The sequence below is a fragment of the Melanotaenia boesemani genome, chromosome 13 (assembly GCF_017639745.1).
Source record: "Melanotaenia boesemani isolate fMelBoe1 chromosome 13, fMelBoe1.pri, whole genome shotgun sequence".
Taxonomy (NCBI): Eukaryota; Metazoa; Chordata; class Actinopteri; order Atheriniformes; family Melanotaeniidae; genus Melanotaenia; species Melanotaenia boesemani.
Window position 1 is genome coordinate 19,609,957 of NC_055694.1, and position 26,815 is coordinate 19,636,771.

At 38.9% G+C, this 26,815-nt stretch overlaps 3 protein-coding genes across 3 annotated transcripts; 2 read left to right on the top strand and 1 right to left on the bottom strand.

Moving 5' to 3' along the window:
- Positions 1-226: 226 nt before the first annotated feature.
- Positions 227-2,834, top strand: emp3b (epithelial membrane protein 3b). Its single transcript, XM_042003954.1, has 5 exons — positions 227-331; positions 1,313-1,400; positions 1,488-1,590; positions 1,718-1,858; positions 2,237-2,834. Exons 2-5 carry the CDS (start codon positions 1,323-1,325, stop codon positions 2,407-2,409), a joined length of 495 nt encoding a protein of 164 aa, XP_041859888.1. The 5' UTR covers positions 227-331; positions 1,313-1,322; the 3' UTR covers positions 2,410-2,834.
- Positions 2,835-3,244: 410 nt separating this feature from the next.
- zmynd12 (zinc finger, MYND-type containing 12) lies at positions 3,245-10,953 on the top strand. The gene is made up of 8 exons (XM_042002968.1): positions 3,245-3,472; positions 4,749-4,875; positions 5,587-5,758; positions 5,866-6,035; positions 6,581-6,703; positions 7,249-7,342; positions 7,898-8,043; positions 10,726-10,953. The coding sequence occupies exons 1-8, from the start codon at positions 3,339-3,341 to the stop codon at positions 10,855-10,857; spliced, it is 1,098 nt and encodes a 365-aa protein (XP_041858902.1). The 5' UTR covers positions 3,245-3,338; the 3' UTR covers positions 10,858-10,953.
- A 1,485-nt stretch (positions 10,954-12,438) lies between these two features.
- On the bottom strand, positions 12,439-25,547 carry rimkla (ribosomal modification protein rimK-like family member A). The gene is made up of 5 exons (XM_042004616.1): positions 24,716-25,547; positions 18,118-18,348; positions 16,901-16,987; positions 15,500-15,703; positions 12,439-14,937 (listed from the first exon to the last, which is right to left on the bottom strand). The coding sequence occupies exons 1-5, from the start codon at positions 24,876-24,878 to the stop codon at positions 14,420-14,422; spliced, it is 1,203 nt and encodes a 400-aa protein (XP_041860550.1). The 5' UTR covers positions 24,879-25,547; the 3' UTR covers positions 12,439-14,419.
- Positions 25,548-26,815: the final 1,268 nt, after the last annotated feature.

The following is a 26,815-nucleotide window of genomic DNA, read 5'->3' on the forward strand; positions in this document are numbered from 1 at the left end:
AGAAGACTGTTTACAGAGGAAATCTTTTCATGTGGTTTCGTGTGCCTCCACTGCCCATGGGTGGGTCTCATTTGAGACTTTTTTTGGATGGTGATGCCATAACAGACCAGGAGGCAGAGCAAAAAGGAGCACTGTTCTGCGTAGAGGAAATGGGTGTTGTCCTTGGAAACTTTGGAGTGAGTGACTAAAAAAAAAAAAAAGATTTAAAAAAAAAAGAAAGAAGGGGGTGTGGTAAAGCTAGAAAAAGAGTGTGGACCAGAGTGTGGAATAGTTTGAAGGAGCTGCTCCCAAGCTGCTGAGATCTGATTAAAGTGAACTAGCAATATCCGGGGTAAGTAGATATTTCTTTAAGTTTCCATGCATCTTTAGTAATATTGGCAATACATGGCTCCACTGGATTAATGACAAAAACAAAAATGTGACTGGAGTCTTTCTTTGTCTCTCTAACAAACTCTAAAATTAACAGTGTGTGCCCTTAAAAGACATTTGTTTTTGATATCATGACCGAGCAATATGTTCACAACTTCTTTTGACAACCTTGTAAAAACATTGTCCCTTACTGTGGGTTATAAATAAGTGTGTTTTATATGATTCCTTATATTAAAATAACATTTTATTACAGAATTCGTTCACTTTTTAATGATGAATGATATTTAATGTAACATAATTTGACTGTAATTGTGACTCCACCGCCCACCCAAATGGGCCTCAGCTGTAGATAAAGATCTTTACAGACAATTTCATCCTGTTTGTATTCCTCTGTATGTCTTCTTCTTTTTGTGTCTCAATGAATGTCTTTTTTCTTTTATTTTAAATTAAAAGTATTGTTATTACTGTCATAATAACTTCAGTTACTTTGTACACTACAATATCTTTGGAGAATAACAGACTTCCTCTGAATAATTCTCTTTAGGCACATTGGTACAGCAACAATAAAATCTAAACTTTAGCTGAAGATTTGGCCTTTAAGCCATAAAACAACAAATGCTCAGAGTGGTAGGGAAGTTAATTGGGTAAATATTTTGGCTCACTTTCACAAGGTCCTCCCAAGTTCTTTGCTGGGTTTGCTGACTAAATAAAGGCTGCACACAGGCCAGCCAAAGACAAATTTTAGAAATAACTCGTTGCTCTCAGTTTTGCAGCATGCTCCTGTATGACACAGAGTATCCTCTGTTCTGCTTCTTAGAGTTTCCATTTTATGTTTCAAGTCAAAACAGGAAAGTTACCCAACAGTGATTTCACTGTAGTACCAACTAAAACATAAAACTATTCACATAAAATTAACTTTAAGCATCTTGTTTGTTTGTGGCAGGGAATTAAAAATGGCTTACCTGCTCATGTTTGTCACACTCCTGCATCTCATCACTCTGGCTATGCTTTTTATTGCAACCATGGAGAAGGTAATGATCACATTACAGGACATATTAACAGCATCAGCTCATAAGTGTGACATATTCAGTGGTGTGTCATGTCTGATCTGTTTAAAGTCCTGGTGGGAGTGGGATGGCATGCAAAATTCAGACCTCTGGTACAACTGTAGGCTTGACAACTCCACCGGAACCTGGTTGTGTGCATCTGCTAAAGAAACAGGTAAGCACTGATTTAACCTTGCATTCCTTTAAATAGGATTTTGCTAATGTAATACTGTCCTAGATGTACAATCTGAAAACTGTGATTGGCATTTAGAGGTTGGAATGTTTCTTCTTCTTCTTCACAGAGTGGCTTCAGGCAGTGCAGGTCCTCATGGTTCTTTCAGTGGTTTTCTCCTCAGTATCCTTTTTGGTGTTCCTTGGCCAGCTGTTCACAATGTCAAAGGGTGGACTCTTCTACTTTACTGGGCTCTGTCAAATCTTTGCAGGTAACATAGTCACTGAAAAGCCTTTGTGAAAGTCAGTCATTTCAGAATGATCGTACTGAGATGGAAAGCATGCTATTAGTAAATGGGCTGAACGTTAAGAGACTGGAACCGGCTTATTCTGGAGAATGCATGTACCTTTATAAAAGCTTCTCCTTAATTGCATTATGTGGTTGTACTGCTAAGAAGATAATTTTGTATAAAAACAAGTAAGAGTTTGAAAACTGTTCTGCAGGTCTCAAAATGTAAATGTAAGCTGCTAAGGGGGATTTCTATTGTTCTGGTGATGTCTGTATTTGCTGTTGTTACATAGTTATGCTCTTTTCCATCATCATGCGTCTAAATAACCATCATATGCTTGCGATTTATCTATTTATTTAGGTCTGACAACGTTTTCTGCAGCTCTTATCTACACACTCCACAATGAAGAAATCCTTCAAGAGAAAAAACTGACTTCAGGACACTTCGGCTACTGCTTTATCCTTGCCTGGGTGTGTGTCCCTTTGTTGCTGTGTAGCGGAGTCATATACATCCACCTTCGTAAGAAAGAGTGACCAGACAAAGGAAAACATTATCAATAACAGTATTGGAATTAAAGAAATTACTTAATTTGATCAGAAATACAAGTTTTTATGAAATGTGTGCTCAGGCTTTATTAAATTTGAGTATGCTTCTTATTTGTATTGTTCAGGAAAAACAGTTCAGATATAACACAGAATATAATCACAGAATCCTAGATTAGTATTATTTTCCCTTTCAGTTATTAAACATAAGATGTTTTTATTGTCGGCTGTTTTTACATGTTATAAAGGAAGGCAAACAAGGCAGCGGTGTGTTTTTTTGTTCTGTTGTGAAGGCTTTCATAACTCATTTGAATTTTTCTTTCAGCAAACTGAAGATATATATATATTTTTGTACTAATTGATAATATGTGAAGTATTTATACGTCTAATAAAAATCTAAAAACAATAAGTTTGAATTTCTTGTTTTACAATGACTCAAGATATATGTTTAATCTGGAGTAATACTAAATCACTGTTCTGTGAGCCGTCTGATTTGGGATTTTGGAAATTTGGATAATCAGAAATTTCATGTTTTCTTTTGTTTCATTTATTTTAAAAAAAAAAAGGATTAGTGTTAGTGTTGATAGTTTCCAACCAGACTTGTACCAAATCGAAAATTATTTATTTCTTTGTTTGTTTGTTTGTTTGTTTATATTGGCAGGGGCGTTGTAGAACAAAGCTCTGTGACCACATCTTTACTGTATTTTGTCACGCCTGTTGTAGCCTAATAAAATGGATGGGTAAGGTAAAACATGTACATGTGAAAGTATTAAATTAAAATACCTACTGTAGAATTTTGCTTTCTAAAATGGTTGAAGTTGTTTCCATAGCGACCGCAAACCTTCACAGCCGCTAGTAGCTTTGTGGACAAATTTTATGTCGCGTGCGTTTTCCATCGTAAGCCGGCTTTACTTGTGATAATGGATGCTAAACTTCAACTTTCAGCCTCTAAAGTAATTCCTATTGCCTTCCCCAAAGGGAGGGAAAAGTTTTGTGAAGTTTGCCAACAAGCGGCGTACCTGCAATGCACTAAGTGTAAAGTGACTTTTTACTGGTAAGCACACTCTTTATGCTAGCTGTTTTGTCTTAAAATGTTGTGCTACTTAAATTGAAGAAGTAACATGTATTTGTTCAAGCAGTTTACAAATGGCATTAATTGTTTTTAGGTAAATTTGAACAAACTGTTTCTACCGTTTTTGACACTAGGCGGCAGTGTTAGCCGTGTTTTGGTTTGGCTTTCTATTCCACAGCAAAAATCGCACTTCCAGTGAAGGACGTACGTGTGTCAGGAGGAAGATGAACAGCTGTAAATTACATTACCAAATTCTCGCTAGTTTTGTTTAAAAGGATCACGTCTGCGTCGTTTATGAGCGTACAGTTCACTTGGCACAATCATTTCATATAAACCAGCATTATTTTTGTTTCTAGACCCCGTTACAGATCACAAAATGGTGGTAGGTTAAATCCTCGTGGCACTGAAGAGGAACATGTGGTGACCCTCACTGTGGGGATTTATAGAAAGGGATGAGCCACTAAAGCTCGTCCTCTCAGGCAGCTTATTAGTGTGCATGCTTTCTGAGAAGCCTTTAAAATGAATGAATAAGAAGCTCTTGTTTTGAATTAAATGCAGATTTGTAGACTGTATGAAGCATCACTATCAGCCAAAAGGATCATCTGTCTTACTTGAATGACTGGTATTCAATGGATCTTTTGTGCTGATTATCAATTGATATATTGCTGCATATATAGGCGGCTGCGAGGGGGGGGCAAACTAAGCCGAGACAAGACAACATGTTTTAAGTTGATCTGTTTGCACTTGTGTGTCACTGTTTCACTGTATCCACACACGCAGGCGCATGTGGTGTCAGTCTTACTGCTGATGTGGCATGGTCACATTTCTTCCTGCTCAATGCCTTTTTCTGAAGTCCATAAACATAAATATACAGGATAGAGTCCACTTGCTCCACAATAAAAAAGTATGGATTAAAAGCCAAGACAGTTTCCATAGAACTGTACAGAAGAAAGGAGCCTTATGAACAAAATTACAGACTAGTTATGCAATGGTGTACTATTACATGTTCTCTTGCTGCACTCAGATGGTGTCTTCTAGACTTTGGTTTGAAAATATCAGCAGAATTCTAACCTGCATATTTTACAGTCTTTTTTACTTTATTTCATTCGTACTAATACTGTTCTACAGTATAAGTTGCAGCTCAGGTTTTCAGATCAGTTCATGACTTGTCATTAACAGAGTAGACTCATTGTGCATTGCAAAGCCATGAGAACCTTGCTGTAAGGTGTTGTTTTTTTTTTCTTTTTTTAATCCCTAGTCATGCAGATCACCAACAAACTGACTGGGTGGCGATCCATGGGAGGATTTGCCAACTACTTGTTCCCATCCGCACCTCGGCACTTGCCCTCCAGCAATCTAGCCACGTGGAAAACCAGATCAAAAAGGTGAAATGCAGTGTTACCAAATATGAAAAGGTTTGAAATATACATCAAGACCTAAACATTTTGATTTGAGTTATATTTTAACTGTCAAAGAAAAACAAATGAAGAAAGATAGACACAATACGGCCTCAAGCCATGGATCATTGGATATGATGGATATAACTCATCTCTTCATTTCAAATTGTAAGGTTTTAGCTTTTGCCAATTTCAGTTGCAAGTTGCCAAATCCAAACCTGAAGTGGACAGTAAAGTGCTAGAAAGAGCTAGGATCAGAGCAGCATCAGTTATTTGAGAAAATGTTTAATTTAGAAACTGCTAAAAGACATTAGTAAAAATGGAGACAGAAAGACAACAAGACCGCTGCTTTAGTTGATACGAGGAAAAAGTAAAGATATTTAACTCCCACTGTCACAATCTCAATTCTACTATGTCTTTGCCGATGCCAGCATTTGTGTTTCCACATAATAACTGAGAACTTACATCAACAACAGAAACTAATATCAGTTTCAGTGAATTTCTGTCTCCTACATTTTCCCTAACTGCATCCAGAACCAGTTCAATCTTTAATAGCTAAAGTTTCGATGATGAAACTACAGTGTTACACAATATGCCTCTGAGTAATTGTGGTTTACTTCTGCGAACTGTTGCGCAATATTACTTCAAGTCTGATTGATGTATATGGAGTAAATAAGCTCTTTTCATCTCCTTACTTAGGCAGAGCTGATAGAAATTTGCAGGTTAGTGGCTCAAGGGAAACTTTTGGAGGGTAAACACCAGGAGGCTCTGCTTGCTGCCCAGTTCTGCCTGCGCTGTTCTATAGATTTCCACGGCCCCTGTACTGTTCAACTGGTCCCTGCCTACCTGCTGCTGGCTGAGGCCAACATGGGTGAGATATGAGCAAAAAAAATTTTCTTAGTTCCATTTTTCTTTTTTTACACAATATTTAATGCATGAATTGTGTGTGCATTTTTGTGTTTACTTGAACATCTTCAGGTTTGGATGATCTAGCCCTTGTAGCAGAGCACTTATCCCTGGCAGAGTGGGTGGTGTTGAAAAATCCAGAATGTGGTCTCTCTGTCCGCCACCGTTTGCATAGAAGCCTAGGCCGCCTCCACACAGCAACTGGAAACCTGGAAGAAGCTCTGTTTCACTTTTCAAATGATGTTTGTGACATAATTAGCAAGATTAATCTAAATGCATGAGTGTTTTTTTTTTATACTTTCTGTGATTTTAATAATATTGTCCAGAGCAGAGACTATTTACTTACCTAATAATAGTTTTTAAGTTTATAATAAAAAAAATTCATTGCTTGAAAATATTTGTTGATTAAGATAAACAGCCCATGTTGTACAAGGTCAGAATGTAGACCGCTTAGCTCCTGCCAGGATATGTGCACCCACTTTTTATTTGTAATCTTTACTGTATTATTCAATTGACGTTCAGTATCACAATGATGTCAAATTATTATGAATTGCATCACCTCTAATTACCACATTATTTCTTTTTTGAACCTAAGAGTATGAAAAATTACAAATGTATGAGTATGTCAATAATCACAGTATTCACTTACGTTGCACTGAGTTTGCAGTTTTTAGCCAGTATTTTTAGTTGTCTCAGAAGTATTTTATTGTTGTTTTTGAGAGGAAATTGTCTTTATTTGCATACTGTAAAAAGAAGGGAAAAAAGGTTATTTATCTGGTGTCTGCAGATATACCTTGCCAGTGAGGAGTATGGTCTCGATAGCACAGTCCTTTGTGGTGGCTACTTTCTGATGGCGAATGTGTTTGTCAAACAGGGGAAGATCCCCGTTGTTCATTCCTTATACTCTGAGGTGAGTTCATGATCACATGATGCTTTTAGGGGTTTTAACTTTATTTTCAGGCTGTGTAGCAACTGCAAAGTTGCAAAGCCCGAATTCCACACCAGGGAGAATAATACTGCAGAGCTTCCAAAAAATATCCTAATAATAGACCAGGTTTTTATTCTTTTACTGTTCAATGTAACCATGAAATACATTCACTTGTCCATATGGCCATGGAAAACAGTTGTTAAATACCTTCCTGGTGACCAGTTTGGCACCAGGAAGGTGAATTTTTTTTTTTTGAAGATACTGCCTTGTGCTTAACAATTTCTAAACAGTTAAATGACAAATGAAGTCAGGCTGGGCTTTAAGACAGGGTAACATCTTAAAGAGGAGGAACTAAAATAAAGTGTTTCAGACCTAACATGTATGTAAACATTCTGAAAAATAAATAAATAAATACAACCTGTAAACCATAAAATTGAATTCTTTGACAGGATTATTATGTCATTGCGCATGTGATTGAATCTATATGGTATAGTTAATCAAATATTTTTGTGCTCTTTTTTTTTTAGATTTCAAACACTTGGCACAGTCATCTCACCAAACTTCTTGAGACCCACATGCAAAGCATCCCAAATCCTGCCAATTTTTCAGCCTCCCCTATTGGTGCGTCTTATCAAATCTATTGTGCCCTGTCAGAAAAAAAGGCATCACCAGTCCATCATGCATCATGATCTGAGCTTCAGCCAAGGCCTCCATTAGGCCATAAGAGAACCAATGAATGAGAATAAGAAGAACTGAAAAAATAAGGTCAACGATGCTATATTTAGCTGATCTGTCTTGCTGTGCAAACTGAAAGCTAAACCCCAGATTTACACTAGCATGCTTAGGGCTGACTAGAGACCACTGCTGACACAACTCTGGCTGCGCCGCATCCGCACTATTACCCTCTTTCCCAGCTGCTGCCCTACATATATAGATAAGCCTGTTAGCAACAATGCACATTCTCAGACTTTGTATAATGTTTACTGACAAGAAGTGGGTGAGAAAGAACTCTTACACACACTATACACATGATACAGACATACCCACGATTTGACCTCAATGTGGTGTGAATTATCTGCATAAACACAATTTTTCAGTTCTCTAATGTATAGTGTATTTAGTACGATTGTATAATGTAAAACAACATCTTTGTTTGTTTCTATAACTCTCAATTAGACCATGCCCAGCAAACGGAACTGGATAAGATGTTAAGAGCCATATTGGAGTTTGAGCAGAATGACTGCAGAAAAGACTCAGCTCAGATTGCACTGGTGGCCCACTGCCTCGCCATGCTGTGGTTCATAGGGGGGGATTCCCTAAAGGTGAGTCACCAACAAAGTTAGGCATGACACCATGACACACTTCCCCATTTCTTCCTTGTGCTGTCTCAAGAGAGGATAATCTCTTAATTGGCGATGCCGTAAGCATCAGTTGGGAATTAGCGGTAGTTTATGAGACTGTAGTGACAGTCTGATTTCCATCTTGGTCTTCAGTGTGTCCAGACAAAGACACTGTCTAGACCTTATCTGGGGTTGGAGGTAATTTGTGTGTGTCTGCTACAAGTCTTTAGATGTGAAATGAATTAGCAGATTTCTAGTGTGCCATGTGAAATAAGGCCACAGTGTTGTAGTAAATGTATCTGTGTTTCTGACTGTGAAAGAGGCACCAGGCAGGCCCTCCTCCTCACAGTCTTTATGCTCTGAAAGTCTGGAGCAAGATGGAAGAAAAAGGTGTGATGGGATCTTAGACAAACATGAGTGGACAAATTGGCACTACAATTTATTTATGCAGTCATTTTTTGACAGAATTCTGTTGAGTAGTTTGGTGTTTTAGCTCTGTATGAAGTTGGAATGTTTTTGTGTCTTATCAAAAGCTATACTAGGCTCACTGAGCAGCAAATAGCAGTGGGAAGAACGAGGGATAAGGCTCACTGAAAAAAAGAAAGCCTCAAGCATAATCTTGTTAATTTTTTAACTGATTGAAAACATATTTACCTTCCTCCATTGTGGCAGAAGGAAGTCTGCTGTAACGAATATTAAGTGTGATTAAGAAAGACACTGTGTCTCCTTAAAGAGACTTCTGTTGGTCTGTGATATTGTCCTTTAAAGCATATGAATCTTTTAAAATATTCAACTTTTTTGCACAAATATCAGATTTAGTGAACATATAATGACAAACTACATAAACAAATAGTAAAAAATGATAGCTGACATGGATTATCTAGTTTAACCCTTTGTCCAGCAGTAACCTTTTCAATTCTGGGATGTTTGTTAGTATCCAGGCATGATAGACTGTTCATAGAGTCCTACAAAATTCCTATTGGATTCAGGTCAAGACTTTGACTTTCCAAGCCATTAACATTATTTTCCTTTACCATTTTAAAAACATGTTGCGTGGTTACATGCTGTATATTGTCTCACTGCATGACCTATTTTCCCCCAGGATTCAGTCAGTTACAGATGTGCTGCCATTTTCCTTTAGAATTCACTCCTATTATTCAGATCATTTAATGGCCTATGCACATGCAGTAAAACAGGTTCAAGTCATGGTACTGGCAATACCACGTTTTATAGATGGGATAAGATTCTTATGCTGGAATGCAATATTTTTTTATTTAGACCTAAAAGTTCCATTTTATTCCAATTGTTCCACAAAATATGCTTTCCCCCAGTGCTTTGGCTTGTGCATGTGATATTTAATAAATATGCAGTTTGGGGTGTTTTTATTTCCAGCTCTACCATGTACACAATTTCTGTTGGGTGTTGTGCTGATAGTGATTCATAAATATTAACATCACCATGGGTTCCTTCATGACCTGCTAGAATATTACACATTTTTACTGGTTTTAATGTGTGCACAAGCTATGCAGTTGTGGATCAGTAGAGTTTTGTAATACCTTTCAGCCTGATGAGCATCAACAAATCTTTTTCTTGGGACTCAGGTCAAAAGAAAGCTCCAGAGATGATGTGGAAATCACACTTTGATATTATTCTTTTATTAAACAGGACACCCACTAATATCTGATTGTTATACCACTGACTGAAAATAACAAGTAGAAGTCAGTCTAACTGAAACTTAAGAGGTTTACACACTTTTGTGATTCTATACCCTCATTAAATGAATGGAAAAATATAAAATTTTCTTCTTACTTTTGTTGATTGGCACTAGTGTGGAAATCAGATTACGATGATTTAGGTTATGCAAAAAAAAAAAAAAAAAAAAACGTTCAAAATCACTGTAATAGTTGAAGGATGATTCACTGACTCCTCCATCCAACCAAAAAGCTGTGATGCAATCTAACCACTCCTTTTCCTGGTATTTATTGAATGAGTATTGAGAGAGACTAAGCTTGACCTGAGCTCTTAATGTTGGTGGTGCACAATGGTACCTGTTTTGAATTTGACTGATAATCTCTGTTCTTTTCATGGTTGTCTCAACAGCTGTGCTACAATTAGGAAAGCATGATATCTTTTGTAAGAACATAGATTTTATTATTTAGGGTGTTTTGCTTTTTTAAGGATATTTAAACTTTCTGTGATATTTGGTATTGTTGTAGAGATGTATGTTATATTACTCGTGAGCCTTTGGCTCAATATGTCTGATTTGTATTCAGTACTGATGGTTGTATTGATCTGGCACTGAACATTCACTTGCATAACACATCAGATTTTTTCAGCTGTTATAGAAATTCTAAGAAACTGCAGGAGTTCCAGGCGTGGCATCATGAACACCAATACCTTCCTCACTGAGTTTGGCATATTTCCATCTCAGCTTGATTTAGTCTACAGTTTCAAATAAATCTTCTGTGTCTACATTTTCTTTTACTTATGCTAGAGGGAGAACAGCATTACGGCCTGGTAAATCTGGTTGTCGCAAGAGTAAACAAATTGGGTTAAATGAAGTGGGTTACAGTCCAGTTTCAGTGACATCATTATATAAGTCAGCTTTACTCTCCCCAGAGAATCTACAGCTGCACTGGTTGTTTGTTTCTGTTTGTGTGCCAGGCAGGGGGATTTGCCAGCACAGCCCTGCAGGCCAGCCAGCTGATACCAGAGCATGACCTGACAGAACCCATCCAGGGCCTGTTGCAGCTGGTGCAGAATCAGCAGACAGATGCACAACCTGGTTCTCACTAGTCAGCACCCTTCTCCTTCCTTTTCTTATTTGGAGATGTGATCTACTTGGACATCACTTTGAATATATAGGGATAAAAATGAATTTCTTATAAATAAAACATGTAAATAGAAACCATGCGTGCTGAGTAACATTTATTTTCAAATAAATGATACAGAAACTCTTGATAAATACAGTAAAAATTAGGAGGTGACACATTTTCACTGGATTTGAATAATGACTTTATTTTAATCTAAAAAAAAAAGAGGGATATGTATTTACATGACTTTGATCATTTGTGTATTACATGATTTTGGGTTTCATTTTCTAACAATGTCAGAATTATATCACAATGAAAGAACAGAAAAATGGTCAATGGCATTTGCTGAAAAATCTTTATGCAATGTTTCTTGCTTATTTTGTACCTAGCAGTCCAGAACCCTTGACTAAATTCAACAAATGCAGTTATAATCTGAAACATTTTCAAGATCATCAGCGGAAAGCTGCTTTACTTCACTCAAGCAAAAACATTGCATCTTCCTCTTGGAAATAAGAGTATGTTGTAACCCTTTTAGCAAACCACAGGTTTGTTTTATAACAGACTTAAAAGGAATTTTATGATTGCTGTAATCTTTATATACAATTCTGAAACATGTCAAAACAGTCATTTTTAAAAATCCTTACACTACTTATTATTTGTACTGAATTATACAACATTTTGTTTTTTTCCTGGTATTCATAGTTTTTTTGTGTTGAGAGGCAGTTACACATGAAAACACTTGGATTAGCTCATATTCCCTTTTTAATATTTGAACCAAATATACATTAGCAGCAGAATTAGAGTTAAATATTAACCTTGTGCTCTGTTGTTGCACTCAACCAGAGGTCCTTACAAGTTTGTTCCAGGCTGGTTGAGCACCACCCAGGCCAGTAAACTCAACTTTTTTTTTTTTCCTTCCTTCACTCTGTTGCTAACATGTCGCACACCTGTTCCTTTCAGTAGCAATCCACTTCATCACTGTTGCTGATCTTACAAGACCAAGCAGAACTGGACTTAAGATTCAGACTCAGCAATGACCCTTAAACCAATACTTCCAAATGAAACCAGACAATGAAAAGGTGTTTTGAGAGTTGCTAGATGGGTCAAGATGGATAAACATATTAAATAACAGGGGCTGTAAGAGTGAGTGTTTGACCATTTTCTATGGCTGGCTGTTAATATCTTGAGATATGTCATCTTGAATTTACACTTATGTACACAATGAGGAATGAGCCAGGCTTCAATACAAAGACACAGACTAGATAGGGACAGCTACAGGAGATAGTTTATCCATTAAAGTGTTCATGATGGGATGTGACTTCATAATCAAGCCCACCGGCCCTTGTGTGTCAGGAGTGTTGACATGAGGAGATTTCACAGTTTGTCTGTCAGATGCTTCGATTCTGTATAGATAGCAGACAACATCACAGTAGTGGTGTAAACGGTGTGGAGCCACTGTGATCACTCAACAGCATACTTAAAGTAAAAGATACCCCTTCTTGTTATCTGGCAGATGAAGAATTGGCACCCTCCAGCAGGGTCCTGTTAGATTCCAGACAGTTAGTAAATTTGGCCCACATCTAAGAAAAATAAAATCAAGCTTCACAGCGGTTTCACTTTATTGAGACAATATTAGTGCACACAAACCACTTTTTTCAAAAATACCATAAATTAGGAAGAAAACAAGGAACATTCTGAAACAGGCAAGGAAAAAAAAAGTGCATGTTAACCATGGTATACACCACTGTCTTATACTGTAGTTTACAACCTTTTTTTTTCTTTGTTGTTTTTGTATTTTCGTCTGTGTGTAGGTATGTGGTATGTTCATGACGCATCTAGCTGGAATGGATATATCATGCCTTTGTGGTGGGGTCAGGGCTGAGATCCAGGCTGCTTCCCTGAGTTGTGTTCAACAGAAAGGGTTACAAGCCTAAAAACATCAACATCACTATGTGGACGATCAAGGGTTTATATTTGTGCTTTTGATCAGTCGGAAGTTATTCTCAAAGAATGACAAATACCTCAGCATACCCTATACCCTACTATGTTATTTTGAAAGGAGTACAGAAGATAAATCCAAAGGAACAAAAACTGTCAAGAATAAGGCCTGCTGAAATCCCTGGATTTTGTTTCTTCCTTTTTAAAGGAAAAAATGTAGCACTCTACTAAAGAAGACTGTAAAAATATAAAACTCCGTATTTTATACATTATGCCAACATATTTTATGGGTTATGTTATCTAAATTTCATTTAAAACAAAAAAAAAAAAAAAAAATAATGCATGAAAACAATCAAAGTCTACATATAATATGACTGAGAAATCACATCTAACCAAATCCACAACTGTTAGCACCAAAATTTCAGTTTTAACCATTTTAATATCACAAGTCTGTACAATCTGGTTTTTTTCACCATAGCTTATGAAAATGTCCATGTTGGCAGATATTTCCACTGTTTCACTTTTATAAGCTGGATAAGAGTATGCTGTGAAGCTAATTTGTCTAAAATATTTACAAAATAAAAAAAAAATAAAAAAAGAGAGAAAAAACCAAGAAATTATACACAATTATCTTTTAAGGTCCTAGACATAAAGGGAAAGAACACCTGATATGTCCGGGCCATTTTAAAACCACAAGGGCCCAGGCCGATATGTACTGTATGTCTATGTCATCCTATGGCAGTGAGAGGTCACTGTTTCGAGGTATATTTTGCTTGCAAGTGTTGACACGGCTTTCACATTCCCAAATCTCTCATCTCAGCGAGAAAAATGCATGTTTATTATAAAGTGCTAGACATTTCATTAGTTTTAAAAAGCATCAAGACTATAGTAGCTGGTAATCAAAAATGAAATCTTGAATATTAACTGAGAAGGCTGTGAATTCACTATAATATTACCTGGTGGTAACTTGTAAATAGGTCTGCTACTTGCTGACATTAAATTAGTACATTTCTAGTTGGTCCCCATCTTGTTCTGTGTCCTCGTTGGGAGCACTACATTCCTACATTGGAACTAAAAGCATAACATGCCTATCATATGGATGTATTGAACTTGAAAACACTTCATTATGCATCCAATCCACCAAGCCTGACAAAACATTTCTGTGACAACTTGGATTGTGAGGAAGATAAAAACATGGCAGGTGTATGCATTCATTGGAATCCTTTGCCCAACCAAAAATAGCAAATGCACACTAGCAGAGTTGGTTTTTGGCTATCTCAGATGATGTATCCCATCATGATGCAATGTAAACTAAGTTTAGATGGTGGGATTTGGAGCTTTTGAAACAATGTAAAGAGAGAATAGTCAGGGGAGCAGCCTCAGATCTTTTTCTTCAAAGAAGGAGAAGCCTTGTTTTGGTGTTTGTTGCTGTGGTTGTATCAGAATATGTGTTCTGTTCCTTTTAGCTCTTGCTTTGCACTTAGTATTTCATGTTTAGATGGTTTCTGGACTAATATGTCTTTTTAAAAGGAATGTTTGTTGCCTTTTGCACAGGTGTATGTAAGCATGCATTTGTGGTGTTATGCGTGCATGAATTTGGTTGAATCTCACTCAGTCAATAGCTTGATCTCATTGGCCAGGAGGGTGTTGAAATAGGCTGGATTGGGAAGGTCAGGGAGATTGGGAAGGGTGGGAGGTGTGGACTGGCAGGGTGATGACTGTGAGGGCTCCGCCAGCTCCGGGTCACTTTCGCTGGAAGTAGAACCCACACTCATGTTGCACACTGCCTCTGGCAGTGAGCTGCCACCTGCGGGCACGATGCACACCTCAGGCTCGCTACTGGTCTCGCTGGTGCTGGACACGACGGAGAGCAGGGACATTTTACGGGTGAGGCGGCTGGGAAGCATCGATAGGGCGAAGTCAGCAACAATCCCTGCAACATCCATGCCGCAGGCCTGGTCGAAGGCGATGAAGCCCACGTTGGCATTAGCCTCGCAAACCACAAATGAGCCATCATTGAGCTGAAGAAGATCAACACCACACACATCCATGCCCAGGATGTTAGACACCTCTATAGCCAGCTGCTTGCCGTGCTCGTTCAGGGGGCACATCATGCCCACACCACCTAGCAATTCAGACACACATGAAGATGGTTAATATCTAATTATTATATTACATACAATAAAAAATAAATAAATCTGATCTACTTGTAGTCAGTGTCAACATGCATTCTTACATAAATTCTAAATAAACCAATGACTGATGTCCTAAATCTGTCACAAAGCATTACAGCCTCAGCTGCACTCAAACTGCTAATGCCCTGACACTGAAAATCAGTCTCATCAGCTGGAACGCTGTGTCACTTGAAGTCTCGAGGGTGGATTCAATATAAGCTTGTTGCACTGTGTCCAAAACTGGTTTCAGCAGGTGGAGAATTATAGTTGATCACAAATTTAGACAAACATTTTGATTGTTTACCAGCATCCTCCTATAAAATAATCACAATTAGAAGACACCTTTTATGTGCTAACAGATCTAAAATGATCCAAATGGTCCATGAAAAGCTACCACATTTACGAATAAGGACATTAGAGTTTTACTCTTCCAGTGCAGCAGTGCTGTCAACTGCAAGAAGGAAGAAGACTCAGTAAATGTGTGTGATCATTGCCTCTCGGGCATCTGCCTACCAAGGGAACAGTTGCTTTGCATCCGGCCATCGGTGGAGCAGCGCAGCATGGAGCCGATGACTCGGCCGCCCACTAGGACCACCCGCACATCACGTCCATGTGACTCCTTAACATACTCCTGAAACAGGTAGGGGGTATCATGGCGGATCAAGTGGCAAAGATCTGTCAGGTGGGGTTTGTCCCGTGCCAGGAACACAGCCTTGCCTAAGAGAAGGAAGGAGAAACTAGATGAGGGAAGAAAGCAAAGATGAGCTAGTCTTCAAGCTGTTATCACACATAGAGCTCTTTACGTGAATATAAGATCAAGATTCTTGCAAGCTCTGTCAGTTGTGTAATCAAAGTTTCTGTACAGTTATGCTGACAAGCAGCAACTCTGCTGAGCAAGTGTCATGTCAGTCTTGGTATCTCACATAATGGAATGACAGTCATCAGCAGCCACAGAGCTACTATTCACATGGATAGAAGATGCTTGTTTTAATTAACACCACTTGGCTTTGTCTCCTTATAGTGACCGCCTCTGAACCCTGTTCCAAAGTAAAGTGTTTTCATTTCTATTTTATAATGTTTATGCAATGCCAAAACCATCTCTTGATGCTTGATGTATTTCAATAATTGAAAACAAGGCAGGAACAGAATAATTTAGTTTTGTGACTCAGCCATTTGATAAAAAGTAGTTTGCATTAACAAAGCTGAAATGATGTTAGGTAACTGTTCAACCAAAGTTGTAAATTTAAATATTTATCTAAAAATATCAAAGAAAAAATAAATAAATAAAAAGGACCTTGGAGACAAAAGCATTGGATAAATTTAGCATCTAATTTATAATGACTCATAAGTCTCCATCCTTTGTATTTGTTCACATGTCTTTATTTGAGACGGAAAGCAAGCTGGATTTCAGCCAGTGTCAACGGTCAACCACAAAGACTGAAAACAAGCCTGGAGACACTGAACTCCATAAAAAGGGTCACATTAGTTGGTGACCAACGGCTGCTTTCCCTAACAATGTGCTGTGATGTCAGCATGGTCAAACCATTGTTATTCTTTCACACAATTGTAGAGCCACTCAAGTGTTGATAACTATGAATAGGAAATGGCTAATGGGTCAGCAGACGTTGGGGCTCATCTCTTGAGAGACACTGTATTCATGTGAGGGCTCAAAGATCCCACACAACCCCCTTCTAAATTCAGGCAAAATAAGGAAACTGGTCAATTTGTAAACTAGAAACTGAAATGATTAACCTAGCAATCACAATGCAACCTTTTGCAAGCTTCTGCAGAATCATAGTCATAATCATTTAATATTCTGTTAATACATTTCATGAATTCCCATTAATGTGGGCAATTTTAAGGGTGTAGTGTGGTGAACAGAATGGCATTAATGTAATGGGCTCATTGTCTTACCTCTGTGGCCACGTGCATTCTTCACCACCACTGGGTAGCCCAGTGGCTCTGCCTCGTCAATCATTTTACGGAAGTTGTCGTGCCCGCCTGAGAAAATCCCATGCACAGAAACACACCCACAAAGCAAAATATATTACAGGCTGCTCTTGCGTTAATGGCACGGTTCAGATATTACAGCTGACCTGACAGAGTGAGGAGAGGGAATGTAACATGTCGCTATGGAAACAGGAGTGACTCAAAACAGCAAAGGCTGTAGGAGTGTTGTCCTGAGCTTAGATTTGCTGCTTGATTCATGAGACGAACAGAGGAGACACTAACTAATGCATTTAATATGAAGCAGCTGATCACTTCTGACAATAAGCTATAATGATAGCTTGTTGCTTTGGCTAAAAACCAATGACAACATCAGTAATATATATATATATATATATATATCTTTATTAAATAATACATATATAGTGAGAAAATGTTAGCATTTTATTTCCACATTCTTTACCCTTTTCCACCTCCCTGTTACTGTCTCACAATCTTCGCCTTCCTGTCTGGTGTTCTATGGCATTTAGCCGAGGGAACAGATGCGAACAAGCCTGCTACTTGGCTCTTCCTAATGCTTTAAATCATTTGTGTTTTCACCAAGAAGGGAAAAGAACAGAGGAAGCCGAGGAGATAGTGGACAACAAATATGGTTACAACAGAGTTGAAAACTGCTTTGGTAGAGGTAATGAAGCACAATGTTTAATTCTGTAAGAAAATCATAAAGGAACATGGGGTGGATGTGTGCGCATGGTGGTTGGGGGTGGTTACATAAGCTTTCCAGCTGCTCTGCATGCATTGCCTGGCCTACTGTGCACAGAGACGCATGGAATGTAGGCCAAACAACCCCCTTCCTTTTTCTTTCTTTTTTTCCTTCTCTCTGTCTGTACCCTTCTCTATTCTGCACTCACAAACACCACAGCACTATGGATTTTTGGAAAACTGAAAAAAAGGATGTGCAGTTGCTTGCCTTACAAAAAATCAAAGTATAAGAAATAACACAAAGAAAGAAAGAAAGAGTTAGGAATCTACTAGTCACACTGGCTGGTCATTGTAAAAAAGGTCATTTAGAGCTTTGGGTAGTAGTGATATGCTTTAAATGGCTTGAATATTACTGTTGTGAAAACACAAACTGGCTTAAACACAGACACAGTGAGAAACATGAAAGTCAAGAACAAAATTACCGTAGGAGAAGGTGTCAGGAAGAGGCACGCCATGGCCAGCTAGTTCCTGAAAGGTCCAAAACTTGTTGACACAGTTCAGTATGGCCTGAGGCCGGTTGATCAGCCGACAGCCCATCTTCTCCAGGTGACGCAGCACAGTAATATCACTATCAGACTGAACCCAGGGTGTGGGAACCCGCACCACCACCACCTGTGGATAGGACGTCACCAATTCTTGCTCCACTCGCAGACCTGAAGGGAGAAATGGAGGGATAGGAGACGAGGCAGATGGAAAACAGATTAGATTATAGGTTGTTTCAACCAAAAGAGCGAGGGAAAAAAACAACAAAAAAAAACAACTTGGGCTTGACCCTCATACACTCAGAAAGCACTCCTGAGCTTACAGAACAGTTCTGAACCGTTAAAGAGACAACTTGCCAAGACTTCTTGTCAGTATGTGGCACTCACTCTTCAAGGAACCAGTCATTAACCAGCATCTAGTTTGTCTCTACTTTCCGTCTCTACAAGTCACACTGAGAACATCTGGAAAAATTGAGAAAGTTTTTGGCCAGATTTGAAATCCACCGTCTTCGGGTGGAACAGTTTACTCCTCTTTGTGGACACTGCTCCAGTTGTCCCCACACCGCTGACTTGAGAGGTGATGAGGTTACAAGCCTATGCAGAGGCAGCCAGGTCAGGGGTTTGAGGTACCAAAGTATCTATATGGACACTGCAGAGCCTGCTGAAAAGTGATACTTACATACTGCCCACTCCCTTTTACAGTAAAACCCTACAGAGCTAAATTTTGGGCTTCTTCCTTGTCATAGAAAGAGATATCCTTTGCTTATATGCTGACACAAGCCACTTTATAACAATTTAGGACAGTGAGGCAAGGAGAGATTTCTGAGGCCTCACGGGAGAAAATCTGGAATTTAATCACTCTTGCTTACACACCATGTCATATGCACATTAAACACTCACATTTCCAGGATATTTTTCTGGATTACATGGTTATATTTTTTTAAATGTCACAATATAAAGTCAGTAGAGATCTAGGATCTGTAAGGATCTGAAATTTACAAAGCCTTGGTGATGTTTCAGCCTGACACCACTTTTCTCGTGAAAATAAGAGCAAATAAAACTGAGGACGTTAGAATAGGTTACTGATTTCCATTTCAATTCAGTACAGCATGTATAAACTGTAGAAAACAGATAGTATTCAGTTAAGTACAAGGGTGAAAAGACAGTTTAGAACATAATACTACCTTTCATACAAAAGCTAGAAACTGATCCGATTTCTTAGTTTATGTGGCTCTAGTTTCAAAATGACTGTCTGTGCACAACAAAATAAACATTTGAAATTGCGGAGATTTATTGGCTTGTTAATTGCTGCACAGACGGCATAATCACCAGCCATGGACGAAGATTTGGCAGTATTTTACTGGTGACTGGTGATGCTTTGTCACTGTAGATGAGAAGGAGAAACTAGATTTAACCAGCGATGTGACCTAACAGCTCACCAGGATGAAGAGATTAAGCGACGACAAAACTTGTACACACCTGTGTTTATTCACATGTACTCTACCTAGAAGAAGCAGGGAGGCAGACACATTTGTCATTTGGCACAGCACTTCCCCCAACCATGACGTGAGTTTCAGCCATCTTAGAATCTGCAGGCTCACAACAGTGATAACAGTACTGGCTGAGATCATCAGAGGTCAACAGAAGCTCGGGCCAATAATAAAAACAGGCAGCTACTAACATGTCGGCAGAAGCACCAGCCTGCATAGTGTGCACCTTTCACAATCCGTTTTTAGCTAAACAGACAGGTAAAGGTAGGGACAAGGGAAAGACAACAAGCAGAAAAGGTTAGGGATGTCTTGCAGCTAACACAGAAGAGGACAGCGATGGGAGGGGGAAATATGTGGTGCATGTAAAAAGAAGAGGATCTCCACCCCTGTCTCTTTCTCCTCCTCTTTACAGTGTCAGCTAGGAAGCAGGAGGATTCACTGCCTCTTCAACCCTTTTCAACACTCTCACACTGTGCTGATTGTGTAGCCACTGAGGGTGCTGTGAGTGGTGTTACAGTGGGAAGTTACAGGGGATGTGGTCTCATGGTTTTTGACAGACAGTATTCACAGTGCTCGTCTCTGTCTCCAGGGGGGACCAAACAGAAACCTATGAGGCAGCTGCATGAATCAGCCCTATTCATCTGCAAGTGTTTGTGTGCTCAGCACTGTCTGTCATGTGACCATCGCAAAAAGTCAGAGATCCTGACAAATCTGATGGATAACAATTTTAACCTATAGCAGCTTTTTGGTGAGAGATTGTCTATATTTAATGTGGGTGTGGCTGTTTATACTTAGAAATGCTATGATTTTTTTTCTACACTGGTTAGAGCCTCATGATTCCATTGTTGGATGGACTGTATAGGTGCATCCCATTTTCAATCCGCCTGACAAAGCTTACAGGAATAACATGCATTGCACGCATGCCGCTGCAACGTCACAAAGCAGACTGACAAATGCTGCTCCAGTGTATTTGGTTGGTCAGTCCTGCCAATCCTGTATGCAGTATCACTCTTGGTCAGAATATTCTGATTACTTTAGGTTTGTGGGGATGCATGTTAATCCAGTTTGTCATGATTTGGTTTGTGTTAACATCCTTAGATGGCTGTTTGAGTATCTCACTAATAAAACCACAGAAAAACATAAAATCTAAAGCGGGGTTATCCACCTCTGGTCATCGAGGGCCACAATCCTTTCAATGTTTCCCCTGCTTCAACACATCCAAATCACATTAACGAGTCATGCTGCAGAACTTCTTCATAGGTTGGATCCATTTGAGTCAGGTGTGCTGAAGCAGGGAAACATTTAAAACCAGCAGCCCTTGAGAATCAACTTTGGGGACCCTGCTCTAGAGGTACTGTAGTGGTTGCTACTTTTCCATTTACATAAATATCTAGTTAACTCGAACAGAATGGACAGCAGAAAACAGATATCATCAAAACACCACTGAAGATTTCTAATATACCAAAGATCATATTAAATCATGTTGTTTCTATGTGTTTGGTTAAGTGCTGGCGAGTATGTTAATATACTACGTGCTATATTTCACAGCAGATTTAACACTGTCATAAAGCCACAAAGTCATGGTGGCTGCTAATATTAGATCACACTGGTGAGGCTTTGATAGGTTTAGGTTTTTAAAACCCTTTTTTTAATACTTGTTTCAGTTTGGTAATTTAGTCTGTAAATTCATCTGGCATGTACAATGCCAATAAACAATACAAAAAACTGTCCAAAGTCAGTATAATGTCATCCTGAACCTCACTCAATGGATATTTTTAAGAAGTATATTTGCTGTTTTCCTAAGCATGAAATATGTAGTGTTCATCTATATCAGCAGCTCACACAAAAACAAAACATTACACAGCTGCTTTTTAAGTAAAGATATCCAAAACGCACCTAATTGGCTGGAGGAAGAGGCTCAAAGAAAATGGGGAGCATGCTTCAGTAATGTTTGTGGGTTTGTGAAAATCTAGTCCACTCCCACTGCTGTTTTTACAGAGTTAAGTAACATTATTCTGCATTACAAAACGTAAAGTTAGACAGTTTAGAGTCCTGTTATCAAAGTGCAAACACTGCTTTGTTTGGCTAATGAAATGATGCAAATACCGACAAAGTGTGCTAGTTTGTAGCATGACTGTGTATGAAAAACAATGGGCAAACTTCAAAACAGATAGAGTCTTAATGGAAGTATACTGTATGGCAGCTGCTCGCATCCAAATGTGACTCCTCTGTTGTAAGACAGTTATTGTTTACAGAAGCGATACATATGCAGTTGCGCATTTTACATTACCAAATGAAAAAAAGCGAGCTGACAGCCCTTTTAGCAAAACTAGTGAAATGTAAAATTTCAGGATGCATGTGCAAGTTGGTTTATTGATAAAAAAAAAGAGAAGCTGTTTTAGTGGAAGCAATCGAGAAGACCATTTGCTATCTGTTTATTTTACTGAGGTGTAATTTTGATTTGCTTTGCATACAAAATATATAACAACTGCTTTGAAACAAAGTTCTTTAGTATTCATCAGTAGATATTAATTTAGCTCATTACTACAACAACCGAGATCATCACACCTCCACAACCTATGACATAAAAATCACAAATTAAGTAACAACATAAATTTATAGATGATAATCACATCAACAGTTAGTCTAATTTATCTTACAATAAAGTGCATGTCCTCAACAACCAAACATGATGCAGCATTAAAGCTACAGTATCTGTGCCTCATGACTGTTGATCCTGATACATTCTCTGCTGGTAAATTAAGATCCTGGACTTGCCTGAATATTCCATCCTCACTGACACAGAAGTGTTGCATTTATCATCACTGGGCAAGCAGTGTGTCCACTGGTATGTGTAAGGATCACAAAGGATTGTGACAGCCATTCATATCCGGTCTTTTTAATTTTGTTCAATCATGGGACGCAAAATGCCTCTCGCTGGCCCATCGCCATGTTAAGCTGCTTCATCTGAGGGGCCTCATTTGTCATTAAAACAATATGATGTACACGTGTGCTCACCGATGTCTCCTGCTATGGAGAGACTGAACCCATTAGCCTGGTACAAACATGAACACACAAATAAGCAAAGAAAATGACAGATAACTAAAAAATGGTAAGTTATAAATATGACTTTTATGGATGTGATGATGAATTCTCTTTTTAGGATAAAAATAAATAAAACTGAATAGACTTGCTGTTTTCTGTAACACAGGTATGTAAATTCATTTGAGAAATTTAACCAGTGATATGTTGGGGTCAAAATAATAGATTTTATATATATATATATACATATATACACACATACATATATATATATATATACATATATACACACATACATATATACACACATACATATATATATATATATATATATATATACATACACCGAATAAAATAGGAAATAGAAAGTCTGGGAAATATAAATTATTGTATAAAATCGACTGAATATGAGGATTTTTAATGCAAACGGGTCTTGTCTCAAGCAATCACACATATCAGTGTTTCCTAAAGTTTACCCCATAAATGCCTCAATTCATATATGTCGTCTGGCGTAGTAGCAGCTGGTTAATTCACATGTACATTCATGTAGCTAAGAAGGAAATGCATACTGCCAGAGATAAGCCACTTTATGTCTAATAGGGATTATGTGGTCAATGGGCCAGTTCCTGTTTGGACTTTGCATGGTGATTTTCCTTTCAACTCCATAGTTTCTGTAATATAAGTGCAAATGAACTATAGGTAAGGAAAATCTTGGCCTATATGCACCACAACAACCCAGCCACACTGCTTAGTACTCTGACTTCATGTGCCAGAAACCTAAAACATAGCCAATCTGTCCACTGGCTGCTAATCTTGATGTGAAGCCAAGGCAGACAGCCCATTTACTGTATGCAAATTTAAAGGCCGCATGGATTACAGGCCATGCTAGCAATCCTGTTGTGTACGTCACTAAGCTACAGACCTAAACAACAAACTACTAACATGTATGAACTGGCTAGATTAACCCCCTTTTCAATGTGTCTCCGAGTGTTTTTTTTTTTAACATTCTACAATATCTATAGCTGACTCTAGTCTTTGGGTCAGATTATTTTGTCATAGCAGTAGAAAATGTGAAATGTCACTTCTTATTTATCATGTGATCCACAAGCACAACTGTTGGCATGCGAACTCAAATCAATCTTTGCCATGACTGCAATGTACAGTAACAGCTATTAGAAACAATTAGAGGACATGCTGCCTAGACACACCCCTAATAATCCCACATTTTTCCTATCTACTCAGCCTGTGCTTATGTCAGCCAACACCATTTATGTGTTAATTTAGCCTCTCACACCTCTCATCTGGTGGCACAGCCCTATTTCACACCATCCTCACAAATTCCATGTGTGCCTGTTTGTCAAGAGTTTCTGCAGTTACCATTACTTTATCAAGGTCTCTTTTTACTGTAAAATATTGTGTTTTAAACATATAAGAAAAAAATTAGAACAAAAGAAAGACTGTTGTCTTCTGATCACGTAGGTAGGACAGATAACAATGGAACCATTTCACTTTGGGTGTTGATACAAACCAAAACTAGCATAACTGCTACCTTTTTAGGGGACCAACTGTTTACTTGAATGGGGTTTCTTCCCTATGCATATAGCAAAGGTAAATCAATATGTAAGCAACTCAAAATCTACAACCAAACAAGCTCAGCTGGCTAATAAAAACCTATCCTGTAATTAGCAGGGCTCTGTATAATTAAAAAGCATTTCCTGCTGCTTAAATCTGCTCCTTCACATCAGTGCAGAGGCTGCTGCAGAGCATATTCAGCGAAATTAAATCAAGCGTCATCGCTCCCCCCCCAGTCAGCAGGCAGTCTAGCTAAAGTGGGTTAGGCGGTCACTGCTGTGCTGCTTCCCTTCCACGCTAGAAGGCAGCTAGGGCTAGGCCTGCTTTGGAACAGCGTGGTCACCAAACAATGCCTTGAAATAAAGAACTTAATAATACATGTATCACAGGAGACGATCAAACAGGAGTTTGTGAACTGAATAGATAATACTTGCCTAACTGCCCCTGGCTGATCGTAAGCACGATCTGATCCATTAGAAGAGAGCGGAATTCAACATCCTCCTCGACGCAGCGCTCCTTTAGTGCTCGGAGGATCTGAACTTGGGGATACTCCTGGCTGATGCGCCGATCGGTCACGAACCAAACCCGAGAACACATTTTGAGTACGTGGATTTAAAAAAAAGATGGCGAGAAAAAAATTCTAATTCGACTGAAAACACGCGGTGTTGGGGGGTGGCAGGTGTGTGGTGGCAGCGCGGGATTCGGCGGTCGGGCGGCAGTTGAATAGCAGAGATGCTCACACAATGGAGACCTCGGCGGCAAGCGGTGATGTGGCTACAAGCAGGACCACGAATGCACTGCTGTGTAGACCGAACCGGCTAGGAAGAAAGATCTTTTATATCACCTTAGTTTCCCGTCGCTTCCAGCCATTTAGTCTTGTCGTGGTGCAGTTTGTTGAACCTCGACAAAAAACAAAATCGACCTAAGGAACAAAATTTTCGCTTTTTACCCGCTAAAACGTGTCTTCGACGACCGCTGCGCAGCTCCTGCCGCCGGGGACAACACAACTGAAACCTTGCCGCTTTGTATTTCCGCTTGACGACTCAGAACTGCGACTAAAGTTTTCCCTGCAATCGCACCGGCAGTATGGCGGCACAAACCGCAAAGACGTCGGTTTATCACAATAAAGTGAGCTAACCCACACGACTCTCCTCTCTCTGGTCCGTTTGGCTGCTATCCACGAGGTATTGGTGCTGAAAAGTGCACGCGCTTCGTTTACAACTTCATTTCTCCCCGTGCCCGTGCACAGTAAAAGGGGTCTGCCCCAAAACAAAGGTTTGGAGGGGCGTTGACCAATCGCAGCTCACAGACGGTCTCGCGTCCAAACAACATGCGGAAGGCGCGGGCGAGCCGCTAGCTGATGAGCCAATGATTGCAGGCTGAACGGGAATAGGGGCTCGAGCCTAGTGGGGGCGCGCGGAGTGCAGAGAAAATCCGTGTGAGAAGTATGCTGTGCGCACGAGACCGCGCGCTCTCCGAACCGGTTCAGACCAGACATACTGAGAGGTTTTGCGAACAGCAGCGTTGTACGTAAGCCAAAATGGCAGGAAATGGGGGGAGTCTTTACAAACCAAAGACATCATCATCTTTCTCGTAGTTTCTTCCGTTCTGTGTCGATTCTAAAAGGAAAGAGGTGATTGTTTAACTGGAAAAACTTGTATTTAGACGATGGCTATTGTTTACCAACGCCATCTAGAGGCAGCTGTCGGCTGAGCGAAGTAATGTGAATGACCCACTTCTCTTCCTTCCTCTATTCTTGTTCATAGATGACTGTGTTGTTATGATTATTGATGGGTGTAATTCGGTCAAATCAGAACATATATTCGCACACATATTTTTAGATTCAGCTAGGCTTGCATTTGAAGAGAGTAATCACGACTCCTGGTGTAAATCTTTAACGCATCAGCTTGGATAATAATTCTAGATAGTAACATAGCAAACTTATAACAATAGTTAATGGATAAAATGTATTTAGGCTAGATCATAAAGTTTACAAGTAACAAATCCAAGCATGTTGTGATGTGGGTTCAGTGAAAGATGCAGCATACAACAGAAGTGATTAACCCCTGTGTAGTATTATTTCTACTTTAGGTAATATAATTTCAGTATAGGATTAACTCTCCTGCACTGCATTATTTCTAAGTAGAACATATTTTATAATGTCACAGTTTAAATTAATTTTATAATTAAGGCTTCGGAGTTGTTTATTTACAAAACAATGATTATTTTTCACAATCTCATGAGAGATTTCTACTGTTTTTCAGATTTTAATTTCCAGCAGCTCTTTTGTGTAGATTGTCTTGCTTGCATTTTTTACCTTATGTACTCCAAAGTTTTGTTGTTGTTGTTTTATAACTGGATTTAAGTCAGGAGACATACTTGGTCAGGTCATGGTTTCCTTTCTCTTCTTCTTCAGAAACTAAATTAAGTTAGCTTAAGATCAGTACCATGTTGGAAAAGTGATCTGCCATCTCTCAACACGTTTTCCGCTCACACAGTTCTAAATCATCACTCTTCCATCTTTGACTGGAATG